This window comes from Haliotis cracherodii, unplaced genomic scaffold (genome assembly GCF_022045235.1).
Source record: "Haliotis cracherodii isolate W230 unplaced genomic scaffold, xgHalCrac1.p SCAF_14, whole genome shotgun sequence".
Taxonomy (NCBI): Eukaryota; Metazoa; Mollusca; class Gastropoda; order Lepetellida; family Haliotidae; genus Haliotis; species Haliotis cracherodii.
Genome location: NW_027266269.1, coordinates 19,380,726 through 19,396,493, shown reverse-complemented (window position 1 = coordinate 19,396,493; position 15,768 = coordinate 19,380,726). Strand labels below are relative to the sequence as shown.

Genomic DNA, 15,768 nt, shown 5'->3' with positions numbered 1-15,768 from the left:
TCAGAGTTGTGAAGCAGATAAGTCTTATCGTTTCAACAACATTAAAACAAACCCGTTATCGGTAACCCTATTTTGAAACCGAATTCTTCCAACTGTTCCCATTTCAGTCCGCGCTGATAAATTACACCTCACGTAATTGTTAACGAAAATGTTTTCAGCTTTGGTGCTTGGAGTGAGTGAGTTTTGCGCCGATGTGAGGAATAACATTGTACCTGTGTGGGGAATCGAACCCGGGTCTTCGGCGTGACGAGCGAACGCTTTAACCACTAGGCTACCCGACCGCCCTGTATACATGGAACATCCCCACACTCGACCCTCGGCATAACGAACACTTAATATTATCCCTTCATACTTGATGTGACGACATTTAATACTGAAACATTCAGTCGGAATCAGTCATTGATATACTGGGGGCGGTCGGGTAGCCTAGTGGTTAAAGCGTTCACTCGTCACGCCGAAGACCCGGGTTCGATTCCCGACATGGGTACAATGTGTGAAGCCCATTTCTGGTGTCCCCCGCCGTGATACTGCTGGAAGATTGCTAAAAGCTGCGTATAAACATACTCTCTCACTCACTCACTCACTGATACATTGTATCAGTGACAGTATATCAGTGATAGTATATCAGTGACAGTGTATCAGTTACAGTGTATTAGTGACAGTGTATAAGTGACAGTATATCAGTGACAGTGTATCAGTGACAGTGTATCAGTGACAGTATATCAGTGATAGTATATCAGTGACAGTGTATCAGTGATAGTATATCAGTGACAGTATATCAGTGACAGTGTATCAGTGACAGTGTATCAGTGACAGTGTATCAGTGACAGTGTATCAGTGACAGTATATCAGTGACAGTGTATTAGTGACAGTGTATCAGTGACAGTATATCAGTGACAGTATATCAGTGACGGTATATCAGTGACAGTGTATTAGTGACAGTGTATCAGTGACAGTATATCAGTGACAGTATATCAGTGACGGTATATCAGTGACAGTGTATCAGTGACAGTGTATCAGTGACAGTATATCAGTGACAGTGTATCAGTGACAGTGTATCAGTGACAGTGTATCAGTGACAGTGTATCAGTGACCGTGTATTAGTGACAGTGTATAAGTGACAGTATATCAGTGACAGTGTATTAGTGACAGTGTATCAGTGACAGTATATCAGTGATAGTATATCAGTGACAGTGTATCAGTGATAGTATATCAGTGACAGTATATCAGTGACAGTGTATCAGTGACAGTGTATCAGTGACAGTGTATCAGTGACAGTGTATCAGTGACAGTATATCAGTGACAGTGTATTAGTGACAGTGTATCAGTGACAGTATATCAGTGACAGTATATCAGTGACGGTATATCAGTGACAGTGTATTAGTGACAGTGTATCAGTGACAGTATATCAGTGACAGTATATCAGTGACGGTATATCAGTGACAGTGTATCAGTGACAGTATATCAGTGACAGTGTATCAGTGTATCAGTGACAGTGTATCAGTGACAGTGTATCAGTGACAGTATATCAGTGACAGTGTATTAGTGACAGTGTATCAGTGACAGTATATCAGTGACAGTGTATCAGTGACAGTATATCAGTGACAGTATATCAGTGACGGTATATCAGTGACAGTGTATTAGTGACAGTGTATCAGTGACAGTATATCCGTGACAGTATATCAGTGACGGTATATCAGTGACAGTGTATCAGTGACAGTATATCAGTGACAGTGTATCAGTGACAGTGTATCAGTGACAGTGTATCAGTGTATCAGTGACAGTGTATCAGTGACAGTGTATCAGTGTATCAGTGACGGATTATCAGTGACAGTGTATCAGTGACAGTGTATCAGTGACAGTGTATCAAAGACAGTGTATTAGTGACAGTATATCAGTGACAGTATATCAGTGACAGTGTATCAGTTACAGTATATCAGTGACAGTATATCAGTGTCAGTATATCAAAGACAGTGTATCAGTGATAGTATATCAGTGACAGTGTATCAAAGACAGTGTATCAGTGACAGTGTATTAGTGATAGTGTATCATGTGTTTTAATTGAGTGAGTGAGTATCTTTTTACGCCGCTTTTGGCAATATTCCAGCAATATCACGGCGGGGGACACCAGAAATGTGCTTCACACATTGTATCCATGTCGGGAATCGAACCCGGTCTTCGGCGTGAACGATTTAACCACTAGGCTACCCGACCGCCCCTAATGTGTTTTAAGAATACGACAAAATACGCTCATCACATCATGAAAATTAATTCAACCACACATCAACATTTTTTTATGAATATTAATATATAAACAAGGCGATTAACATACAAAGTATAGTCATTTGCAATTTTTTTTAATTCTATTATCAACATGAAAACAACATGTATTTGTTTATTCCGCCACATGGAATCCAGCCATTGTAAACATTCGAGTTTGCCTGTTTAATCCATACACACCGACCAAACTGTTCTACTCCCTCTTACTAAATAAAAGTTCTTGACGACTCACACAACGAATGATTGCCTAATATATTATCATGAGGCCGACGTGATAACCCGGTTGGTTACAACCTAACACTCAAATCGAAATTCAACCAGAGAATACCTATCCACCACGTAATTAAGTATATTCTCAGCCATCGTGTGTTTGATGAAAGGCTTGTAACGCAAACCTATTTGTTAATCTATGAAAAAAAGGATTAGCTCATTGGCCTCAAATATGTTATCTTATCCATGTTTACCTCTAAAAAAAAGTGATGGAAAATGGAAAAATTATTTTTAGGCTATTGGCTGTAAGACATTGGTACGAAGGCTTTTACATAAACGGTCCCTGCTATATATAAGCAAACATTTAAGCTAACAATAAACATAATTCTCAGCTGAGCAGTTGTTTATTGTGCGGTTTAGACCTTCCGGAAACCTAAACAAAGGTATTTCAAATACGCTGACATAAATGTCGTTGTTTACATGTAGGTTTTATCCCTATTCCAGTTATTTACATCTTTGACAACAAAGCCATTACTGTGTTTGTACTTGTCACGCGAGAGGCCGCGTTGCCGATCATCTTATCTATAAAAAAGGTATATTTTTTATTTAGGTGTCAGGTGTAAACACAACCGATATATTGGGGCTATCTACGAGGGAGTATGTACAATGTCAACATTGTGTTGCGTTATTCTTACACAGGGCTAAGCTATGCGAGGAACAGAAACTTTGTGAATACTGTCGAACCTCGTTGTGTCGAAGTCGTGGGGACCTGGAAAAAAGTTCGAGTTACCCAGGGTTCGAGAGACCCGTGGTTCGAGACATCAGGGAAATATTATGAGTTCGAGACAGTCGGGAATTCGACACACACAAGTTCGAGACAACGAGGTTCGACTGTATATGCATACATTTTCCGGACTGTTCCCTTCCGCGGATTCCCGACAACGATTGGTCTCGCGTAGTCAAAGCGTGTATAGTCCCTGTGAGGATTCCTCGGTGGAAAATATTCTTGTTCCTTAGTACAGTGTGTTTATAGCCCTGGGACGTTTATCACTATTTATCTCAGGCCTGTCTGGTCAAGATCCCACATGGTCACAATGTGTGAAGCCAACTTCTGGTGTCCCCCGTCTGGAATATTGGTAAGAGCGGCGAAAAACCATACTCTCGTCACGATTATTCACAAGCCGCAGTCATATATAAAATATAGATGAGTGCAAAAAACAGAATCGTCTCGAAAGAGTCGAATACAATCGGGTTGCATCAATCTGTTACACAATTAGTGTGTCAAAGACAAAGACATTGATGTGTGCTCATGTCCAAAAGCACTAGTTTTCGTATTCCAGAGTTGGCTATTCACATGCATGCATGACTGGCATATAGCAAGGAGCTATGACACACCGCCATCTTAAAACTACGAGGAGTGTAAAGGGACTCTTCCGCAAAACGATCTTCGTGCGAGTCGATTGTAAGTCTTCAACACTGAATTACGACAGTCGTAGACAGTCGATGGCTTTGTGAACCAGAACCCAGGGTCCCGTTCCACAAAGCGATCTGAGCGCTGAGATGATCGTAATTCCCATACTTTAATAAAGACTTACGACAGTCGTAGCGCTACGATGGCTTTGTGGACCAGAACCCAAGGTCCCGTTCCACAAAGCGAGCTTAGCGCTGAGATGATCGTAATTCCCATACTTTAATAAAGACTTACAACAGTCGTAGCGCTACGATGGCTTTGTGGGCCATACCCAGGACTATACTGTGGCGGAAAACAATTTCCGAACCGAACAACAGCTACATTAAACTTCAGTTTACCTTGTTTGCGCCAAAAAAAATACATGCATTCGTGCACAACCTACGATCACGGATTAATAAGAACGCACTGGCACTTGGTTTTGGACGGATGGGTAAATAGATATATTCAGAGTGAGTCAAGATTACAACCAGGGTAGTTATCTGTTTCTAGAAATGACTCAGCCGGGTCACAGCCACAACTAACTTACGTAACTATGATGGCCGAGAAGGGCCATTATGTTCCCACAAGACATTGTTTGTTTTATCTTTTATATCTTAATAAAGATAAATACATGCGTAAATTTTACTTCGCATGTTTGTACTCTTGACAATGACAAAGAATAACGAATAAAAAAATGTTTTACTTTTGTCGTCACCTGACAACATTGATATTTTCATGTGTGGCGCACTCAATAAGACAAATGTAGTATTGTATCTCCATATGTATACTATAACGGTATGTCAGAAAGTATCGAAGGTACACACGATCATGTTATTACATGATCCAAATTATATCCCAGTGTATTTTTTCTCTACCTTATAATTTGTATGTTTGTTGTTTAACCCCGCACTCAGCAATATACCAGCTATGTGACGGCGGTCTGTAAATAACCGAGTCTGGGCCAGACAATCCAGTGATTGATCGCAAGAGCATCGATCTACGCAATTGGGATACGATGACATGCATCAACCAAGTCAGCGAGCCTGACCACTCGATCCTGTTAGTCGACTGTTACGACAAGCATGGGTAGCTGAAGACTTTTTTTTTACCTTTACCTTATAAAGCGACATTGCGATAATGCATGCAATAAAGTGATATTGTGAATCGACAGAGTCCTTTCGTGCTGTCGCATCGTATTATCGCTATCTCGATGAAACAAACTAACAAAACAAACTCTGTCTCGCACTTACATGCATGTGGGGTGATAACACTATATCCAATCTCGTCCATCATACATGTACACTACTGATAAGAGTGGCTGTCTAGGCCGTCAGGTATATACAAATGTTGAAATCAAGGCAGGAGTTTAGAGAGAGTGTTATAACATATATAAAATACATATGAGACACGTTTGTAATACAACATCCGGCCACTTATGATCTGTGAGACACTATGAATAAAATCAAATCAATATACATGCAGTAAAATAGACAGGGTGTGCTTGACGTCATTGCACTCATATACCGACGTATGAGTGTGTGAGTGAGTTGGGTTTAACGCCGCTTTTAACAGTATTCCAGTTATATCAAAGCGTGTCAGCTTAATGTGGGAGGAAAGCCCGAAGTGATGCACGTCTCAGACGTTTACCACTTCGGTGAAACCAACGAGAACGGGTATGGTGCTGACAGACCTAGAAACATAATCGGGGCGAACCGGGATTCGAACCCACAATCATAGGTTTCTGGCGTGCCCAATGGAAAAACCCTCATATTGACATTTTAGAGATGACATCATCAAATATATGCTACAAATGACGTAAAACAAATTAATCGTTTTTTCAACATAATATTCTTTTCTACTTTGACAAACATGTATAAAAAAAATGCTGACGAAAGGAAATAATTTGATAATTAGAAAGATTTAATTTGGCTTCGATAATCTAACAATCACAGCACCAGGGAAGACGGAGATTTAACACCGGGGACGGCCATTTTGGAAATCCATCTCGGATCTCTAGGGTCAAACTCACCTCTAATTTTTCATAGACAAAAAAAAACAAAAAAAAACTATATAAAACGTCGCGAAGTAACGATTATGGGGAATGCGTCAGACAGCTCGGGCATGGTGGATGTCGCGTCAGTTCGTGTAAATGTTTTTTGGAAGGCGCTGCCCTTTAACACAATGATTTTACAAAGTTTTTATGCTAACAGTAAAACTCGTGTGAAAGAAACAGACAAGCAACGAGATAAACATTGTGACCTCCAATCTCATTAACCGTTAACTCTCATGAACTCTGGTGAATTAAAGGGATATCTGTATATAACTTTTCTTAAAAACGTTTTACTCAAAGATGATGGTTAATGTGGAGGTTATCTACAATTCAAAATCAATGTGAGTTACGATCACTTAGGTGCAAATGTTGGATTCATATCAGTTCAACTTTTCCTTTGTTAAACAGTATTAAAGAATTGATTATTATCTCAATGGTTGGGTTGTCCATACGTTAATTTCGAAATCAGCCTATTATTCCAACATTATAAGTGAGAATGAGCGTGAATGTTGTTTATTGCCGAAGACAGCAACTTTACAATTATGCAAATGAAAATCGGATATTTAAAAAAAGAAATAATAGCGAATTGTGTTTTTTGAACGAGATAACAAGGCATGGACTAGAAGTATAGTTTTTGGACGATACAAAACCACTAATTATTATTATTATCATTATTGTTACAAACTGACCATCATCAGTTTCATCAATTGCAATATCATCATAAATACGTGTACACACGATTGCAAACTGCCGATTAAAATAACCCTTGGTTATTCCACGAACCAACCGCGAAACGCATAAACGCACTTCAAATCTAAATGTCACCAAATCCCCAAAATAAAACTATTTATCTTTTTAACCGTAAAAGGTTTTTATTGTCAAATCCCAAAGAATAGTACAGTGTTTTTACCGGTCGGTTTTACCGAGCCTCCTATCCCGCCTGCTATTTTGACCGTTTTTCCCTCTTACCTGGAATAACAACGACCAACAGCAGCCGCAGCCCCATGTCTATCCCCAAGTGCGTCAGCATCCCCCTAGCGCGTCCCCTGGATGTGTCAGCCGCGGACGAGAACGCGATCAACACCCCTCATCTTTGTTGATTGTTTACTGCCACCGATTTAAAGATTCTGCGCCGCCTTACGAGGGGTTCGTTGTGAGTGTTATCGGTGTTCTGTTGGAGATCTGCCAACGCTGAGCTGACTCGGGTCAAGGGAGTTTGATCGAGTTGAGCGTGTTGGTGAGGTTGGCTGTTGGCCGATGCGAATTTGTGTGTGTGTGTGTCAGTGAGTGAATGAGTATAGTTTTAACCCGCGTTTAGTATTTCTTTCAAGAATGTTACGACGAGGAACCAGAATTATGCCTCACACTGTGCACCCATGTGGGGAATGGGACCCGCGCTTTCAATGTAAGGAGCCCCAAAATATGTGTGTGAGGGGGTCGATGTGATATTACATATGTACCAAAAGTGGGTTACTTGCTCCAGACACAAAAATGTGACAAATGGACTTTCATGCGGCGAAGCAGACTACACTGACCAAAAATGTTAATAGTAATATTATTTTTGGGATACCTTTTTTGTAGTGAAGTCTGAGCACACAATTTCATAAAAGATCACGATCCCTCACGTTTTTGTTCCGTATACATTCATGGGTTAGCGAGTGTATTAATTAGGAGAGTCGACGCATTTTACAATTATACAGCCAAATGAAGACCGGAGATTCCAAAAATTGGCACCAATATTGGAACCATGATGGGAATAGAGCCCGGATTGTCAGCGTGATGATGGTCTCTATGTATGACGTCCTTTATGATATGACATTTGACAGCAAATAAGCTATATTTGATTTTTTAGGTATTTTTTCCCGTGGGTGTCTGTCTGTGTGGGTCTCCGTCTACCTGCCTGTTCATCCGCCCGTCTATTTGTCTGGTCTCTGTCATTGTATCACCTAATGGGTAGGTTCCTGGCAGGATAACACCAACAGATCAAACCATGCGTTGGTGTCTTTTACGGATAAATACACAAACATACGAGGTTAGGTGGGTACCAGTATCAGTGTTTACAAACGCCCTTGTCTATCTCCGATCGAGTCAAGATTGACCATCGGAGTTCTTTCTACAAATTACTCGGGTAAATGTCATCATCGTCAAAATAAAAGTCTAGATACCGAAACTCAGTGTCCAACAAGGACGTAGCTGAGACCCTCTACAAATCTAGGCAACTCTGGAGCCACAACTTGCAAAGCAATGTCATTAAAAACGCCAACCGGATCAGTTTCCATACATGTGCATGTCGACCGAATTTAAAACAGACTGTTGTATTTTGGCCAAAATATTTTACCAGTTTTTCCTTGTCGATGTGTGACACATCTGGGTGCATTTCGCAGCTGTTTCGTAACGTTATGATAGGCTAGACAGACTCTAATTTATATGAACAAACGTGACGTCTCATAGACTAGAGTAGCTTCCCTTTGGCAAAGGCCGATTTCTCCAGAGGGCCAACAGATGAACTGACACAAAAGTTAATCAATGACATTGATTTGTTTGTTTGTTGTTCAACGCCACACTCAGCAATATTCTACCTATATGAGGCGGTCTGTAAATAATCAATCTGGACCAGACAATCCAGTGATTGACATCATGAGCATCCATCCAAACAATTGGGATACGATGACATGCATCAACGAAGTCAACGAGCCTGACCACCCGCTCCCGTACGTCGCCTTTTACGACAAGCATGGGTTGCTGAAAACCTATTCTACCCCGGATCTTCACGAGCCTTAGGTCTATAGTCACTATTGGTGACGTAGTGCGGCATCGATATAATCTATTGATATCCTAAGTTGCCATCGATGGATACTGAAATCGGCCCATGGATATATTCCATCATGCGCTTCACTTTACACAGCTTTAGTCTAAAGGTCGCCTATTGTTCCTCTCATATCTGTCGCCATAGGAACGGTTGGTTCTGTTGTATAGCGCGTCATAATTCAATGTCAGGGCCATACGAGTGAGTTCGAATCCTGAGATCATTGGTGTTCGTTGCATTATTCGCGCACGTGGGTTTCCCCAAAGTGATAAATGTCTATCCCTCCCTTTGGGGTTTCTTCTCACAGATTCGAGGGAGACTGGCGGCCCTGTCGTCTTAAGGTCGGGCCTCACTGTTACATCGCAGCGCGCCGGAAGACCAAATCTCCCCCGGATCTTCACGGGTCCACCGACATTGAAACATTACGTGTATGCAAGAGTATTTTGCCTGTATGCAGTTACGCCACCCGTCTAAATAGCAACTTTCACGTTCAGCGTTATTGACTGCTGTAACTATCCGACCGACCTATCACTGACCTTATGTAATATATTAATGCGCACGCTTCAGTAAAACCTGCAATTTTTAAGTATCGTTTGTGAGAGGTGAAAAAACTGTTTTCGTGACCAGAATTTAAGAATGACAATATATGATAAAACTGCTCTCACGCTTGTGTGCTTGGGGATGGTAAATATCCCATTTTTGAGATAAACACTATCGTTAAATATAATATTTATTTCGAATACAGGATTTTTACCATCCCAAAACACACTCGCGTGGTGACGTCTCTATATACAGTGTAGGTGTGTTTATCTGTTTAAGTGCACACCTATCTGTCTATCTGTCTATGTCAGTTTGCCATCACATTCCTGATTGACGTCATGTCTGTCACTAAGAGTTCACCTTGAGTACTTAAAGAAAAATACTGATAACATTTAAATTTAAATTTACAATAAACATGTTGGTTTTTTTTTTTAATCTGCGGTTGTAGTCAAGAATTGGATGCCCTGAACTTTCAAATGTCAACCATGAAATGAGTCAGTCAATATCTTGTCTTGTTACTTTACACCCCCGTGAAGATCCGGGTTCGAATAGGTCGTCAGCGACACATGCTTGTCCCCGGGGAGATCCGGGTTTTCGAATATGTTGTCAGTAACGTATGCTTTGACCCCGTGAAGATCCTGGTTAGAATGGGTCAGCAGCAACCAATGCCTGGTCCTCGTGAAGTTCCGGGTCCGAATTCATCTTCGGTGATCCATGCTTGGCCCTCGTGAAGTTCCGGGTCCGAATTGGTCTTCGGCGATCCATGCTTGGCACTCGTGAAGTTCCGGGTCCGAATTGGTCTTCGGCGACCCATGCTTGGCCCTCGTGAAGTTCCGGGTTCGAATTGGTCTTCGGCGACGCATGCTTGGCCCTCGTGAAGTTCCGTGTCCGAACTGGTCGTCAGCGACTCATGCTTGTACTCCATGTAGATCTGGGTTTTAATTGGTCGTCAGCGACTCATGCTTGTACTCCGTGTAGATCTGGGTTTGAATTGGTCGTTATCAACCCATGCTTGTCCCCCGCGAAGATCCGGGTTCGAATGGGTCAGCAGCAACCCATGTTCGTCGTAAGAGTCGAATGACGGGATCGAGTGGGTGGTCAGGCTCGCTGACATGGTTGATGCATCATGATTGTCTTCGTAACCCATTTGCGTAGATTGATGCTCATGACAAACATCACTCGAAAACGTGGTCCAGTCTCGATTATTAAAATAATTTACAAACCGCCGTCATATTGCCGGAATATTGCCGGGTGAGATATATGCATATCTTGGTTTGCTATATTTTCATTTTAGATTTTCCTAGTTATACAGTTCAAACCAAGACTATTATGTATCTGACATTGATGTCACATATTCATACCTTGACCTACAGAATGTCAGCTTCTTTTAAACTTTGCATTTGATTAATCGGCACGGATTTCGATTAAGAATAGATCTGTTTGAACTGTGATAACAGTCAAATGGTATCGTAACGCTAATACCCCGTTCACATGCACACCATTTACTCATGCAAGTAACTTAACAAACGTGTGTATATGTAAATTGACGATGCGTTCACAAAACAATTAACTAAGGTGTGTAAATATGGTGTATTAAATAGTGTAAGGCACATATATTCATCAGTCTGTTCAAGACTTCCACCATGAAAAGGTTGTTTTTCCAATTACCTCACAAAAATCTTCACATGAAGCAACATGTGTTTGATGTAATCTATACACAAGATTTTGACTCCTGGAAACCCCATAAATACTGTCCGCCCAGCACTAGATGTCCGCATCAAAGCTGGTATAGCTGTATACTGAAGAGCGTCAACTTTAGAATACAGAACTGATGACAATTTGTTTGGTGTTGGCAAATCATCCTCTTACGTTGACATTAATGTTCACATTACAACATATGCATAAAGTGCAAAATTAAATTAACATTTGCACATGCTCCAAACATGATGCAAAGTTTCTCCTGGTGTAAATATACACACATGAGTAAACGCGTTCACATGACAAGTATACTGGCGTATGTATATTTACAAACGTATGCAATCATACACCTATATGTACATTAGTGCATGTGAACGGGATATGAAGGAGCTGGCGCTCAACTGGTAAAAAGATTAATATATTTGCTCAATCAATCTCAGCAGGCCTTGATCTGAAATCGATTCCTTATTTGGAAGCAAACGTCTTTTTGCACCTTGAATCAGTCGACCAAATTTTAATTTTTGTTTTAGGCTGGAATCACACAACGGCCGCTAATGACGATTTAGCTGATTGGGATTTCCTTTATCTTAAAAAATACAAAAATGTGTTAGGTAACAATTACGTAACATTAAGAATTCACGCACTATGAATATATATATACCGTTTTGTATAGAATCGATAATAGGTAATAGCTATAGATATCATGAAGAAACGCAAAGGTTTTGTTTGTTTGTTTGTTGGTCAACGCCCCACTCATCAATATTCCAGCTATATGACGGCCGTCTGTAAATATTCGAGTCTGCATCAAACAATCCAGTGAATGACTTCATGAGGATCGATCGACGCAATTGGGATACGATGACATGCATCAACCAAGTCAGCGAGCCTGACCACCCGATCCCATTTGTCGCCTCTAACAACATAGGCTGCTGAAGACCTGTTCTTAATCGGATCTTCACGGGTCCAAATCTTAGAAAAAAAAACATTTAACGAAAACCCTTAAAATCATCCCTTTTTATACAGTTTAACCAGTGTCTAAAACCAGTTTATAAGTCCAGATCACTCAAGTTTTGAAAGGACAGAGTCGGTTCTCATTTAATTTGTCTTTACAGAGAAAAGAGTTGTTGATGAGGACACTATCAGATGAAGAATGAATATAAGATGAATTACAGATCGTTAAAAACCCTTCCTTGGCAGAAATGGTTCTAACACGTCATATTTTATAGGTACACACAGCTGAATAAAAGTTTTGTGTGATCACCGCGTTTTCGGTCAGTAGGTGTTCCCCGTACATCGGAAGAATCCATTTCCTCTGAAGGGGGACCGCCGTTTAGCGTGACGCGGTGCACGTGGATGCCATGCTCTACGTGAATTTGTCCACGCACCACGTCGTCTGTCCCAGGAGCAAAACCATCCACCCATGCTGTTGTTATCGGCTGCGCGATTTCAATGTCGTCTTGAGTATTCTCCCGCTTGTTTAACAGCAAATTAAAACAACAGTTATTTATGTGCGTGAACGCCTCTGTACAACGCTTGGATTCGGTGTGGTGCCGGACACAAAGTTTTGTCGAAATAGGTGGGCACTGCGCGGAGTTCGCCAGGCATCTGACCTGTGTCCGACTTAACGTCAAAACAAACACAAGGTGACATGCGTCGATATGAAGGCTATGCTTGGACGGCGAAACGTTCCCATCTAGACACACTGAGCGGAAGATCTTTCCCCGAAACAAGAAAGGGCCGTTATTTAAATATGGTCGGTTAAGACTATCGAGAGAGAAACCGCGTGGTGTTTCAGTACTGACTTGTAGATGTTGTGGACTTGATAGTCTGTGCGTACGCGAGTGAGTGATTACGTGCGTGCGTCCACGCGTGCGTGACTGGGGGCGTCCATGAGTGAGTGATCATGAGTGACACGCATTGAACCAAATTTGACAACCCGGGTCATAAGGTCGCCTGATACGACAAGCATAGGTTGTTGGGGACCCCATCTAAAACCCTGGGTCAAGCGGGTTATACTGTCAAGTTTCCAAATGTAACAGGTACATTGTCCTCACATAGATCAGTGCAATCGGAGGAAACGATCTGATTTGAATGAGATTGCTGATTAGTGGAAAGCATGTACTTTCACGTGACACATTTATATACTGCTCAAAAGAAGTAAAGGACACCCGATTCTTTCATATTATTTACTACAGTTAACCTGGCATGGCATGACAGCTTAACTACAGGACTATGAAAGAATCGGGTGTTCTGGAACTCGTTTTGAGTAGCATGTAAACTAGGGGAGATGTAGCTTACTGGCGGTGTGTGTGCCATGCACTTGACAAATAGACGCTTAATATTATAATAAATAATACGACTCTTATCTGTAAGAGACCGCTTTCAGATGAAAGACGATTTATGTTCTCATTTTTTTATGTTGGTGAATTTGACATATTATGTGTAATTAAATATGTGTTAACCACTTACTTTGAAAACATCTGTAAAGAATATCTACAATTATGAGATTTTAGGGTTTTAGTTGCCTTGGAAAAAAAACTGTTTTGTATTTGAAGAATTTAAAAGGCACACCTTTTCCCCTTCCGTCCGTTATAAAAAGTTTCTGTCTAACTAACAACTTTGCCTCGCCGCATTTCGTTAAATCGGCGACAGATTCAAGCCAGTCAAACCAACGCGGCCTTGATTTCAATCGATCTGCCACTTTATCGATTTTTACAGTTTTCTCAAGCCTTGAATTTGTCAACGGAATATTTAGCAATTCACTGAATATTTTTCAGTGTTAAAACATTGATTTGTTTATGAGAGGATTGTTTGAGCATCTGAAACAACCCGGCAGAATGGTACTTGGGAAGGGTTTATTGAAAAATGAATGTTTTGAATGATTTGTAGCTGTCTAAATTTTCCAAATATTGTTTTTAAATGTTTTTAGGAATATTCTTACTTGAATCTTCCTTAATATGTTGCCTATCATTGTAATTTATTGGGAAAAGATTGACCCGAAACCCCCGTGATATTTTACATGATATTAAAATCAATTGATAAAATTTCCAGTTTGGACAAAGAGTAAATTGAGCAGACGACTCTCCCTGAATTCTGTGTCCCGAAACGCATGTTTTGCCCGTGCAATTTGTCTCGTGCGGCGACAAATGCCAGTCGCAGCCCGTGCAACAGGTGTTAATGTTATAACAACGCTAATCAGTACGTCAACTATTAAGACTGGGTTTACTGAAGGTTTATTAAGTTTCTTTCGCTTTTTCTTGTAAGTCAGTGGCACAATGACATGCGTCGATAACGCATTTGTCTTGGCATTGGAAACTTTAGGTATTTTTTTACGTGCTTATATTTTGCGAACACTATGTAATTCGAAAATAGAACAGCCTCCTGTTGACCCTAATGTTTAAATGAACCGGTCCGCCAGGGTCGTCATGGGTTTAAATGATACAGTAGGTTTGATGACGTTGATCTCTTTTTGAGACAATGAAACAGTAAACACAAGCAAAATATTTGGGTCAGCTGAGGAATTAGTGAGTGAGTTGTGTTTAATGCCGGTTTTAACATTATTCCAGTTCTATCACGGCGTGTCAGCTTTATGTTGGAGGAAAGCCCGAAGTGATGCAAGTCTTAGACGTTTACCATTTCGGTGAAATCCACGAGCACAAGTATGGTGCTGACAAACCTAGAAACCTAGAAACCGGAGTTCGAATCCATAGATTCATAGGTTCCTGGCGTGCCCAAGGGACGCAACTCTTGCGGCCCCTTAGACGACTGGGCCACCCGTGCTCCCAGCTGAAGAATTTAGGATAAGACATGTAACAGAAAATTATGTCTTTCACGTGGTTACTCGAACACGAATAAATACAAAAATAGGTCAAAGTATTATTGAGTTCGCCATGATTCATTTCAATGGAAATTTATTTCCTTCAAATAAAAAGTGACCTTAAATGTCTGGTTGAAAGCAAAGTCCATGTATGCATAGTTTGTGATAAGGGCGTAGACAACGGTTGTTGCCCGGTACAGAATGCATTTGACAGATTGGTTAAAGAGTCGGAGGCATAATACTTGATGTAGGCCAAGGGACGGCTATTGCGCGACCAAAACTCAGGGGTAACAGTTCATTACTCCACAGCATATTTTAGACAAAGGGTGAAGGTGACCTAGTTTTGAGGGGCGGGGGACTTCGCAGTGCAGATGAACGAAAAATGGCAGTTGAAGGAAACGGTTTTATTTCAAAGGTTTTTAACATTCAAGCTATCGTGATAAACAGCAATCTCATTAAAATCATATCTTACTTTTCACTACCGCTGAACAAAGATCTTAGGACATGCCATTACAGGTCACGTCAGAACAACCTTCCCGAACTTTGACCAACTAAACCAATGAAAAGACTAACAAGCAGACGACATCAGCCAATCAAAATGCAGCTTTCTCGAGCTATACGGCACAAGTTTCAAATAAACGGCTTTCATTCCAGACTATGCTCAGAAAAATACTTGACAAAGTTTTCGTTTTGAAACTCAATAAAAGAACACTCTGGGATGTCTAATAGATGGCCAAGATTGTATGGCAGTACTTCCCACGGGCTATGCAAAGTCTCTTTAGTTCATATGTTTATCCTTTTGAAGCATAGATGGGTGATGTTTTCACGGAATCAGTCGTACAGCCTGCAACTGTCGTTTGGAATACTCCGTGTTCGCCCGACTGTCACTTTCTTGATCTAGTAAACGACGCTCTGAC

General features: G+C 40.9%; 1 protein-coding gene across 1 annotated transcript in view; it reads right to left on the bottom strand.

Annotated features, from left to right (window-relative positions):
- The window catches only part of LOC139461058 (uncharacterized), a 36,358-nt gene extending 29,288 nt beyond the window's left edge, over nucleotides 1-7,070 (bottom strand). The window contains exon 1 of the mRNA XM_071242573.1: nucleotides 6,960-7,070. Coding sequence (XP_071098674.1) covers nucleotides 6,960-7,020 — 61 coding nt within the window. The 5' untranslated portion in view covers nucleotides 7,021-7,070. The remainder of the gene's footprint in view (nucleotides 1-6,959) is intronic.
- Between the last annotated feature and the right edge of the window lie 8,698 nt (nucleotides 7,071-15,768).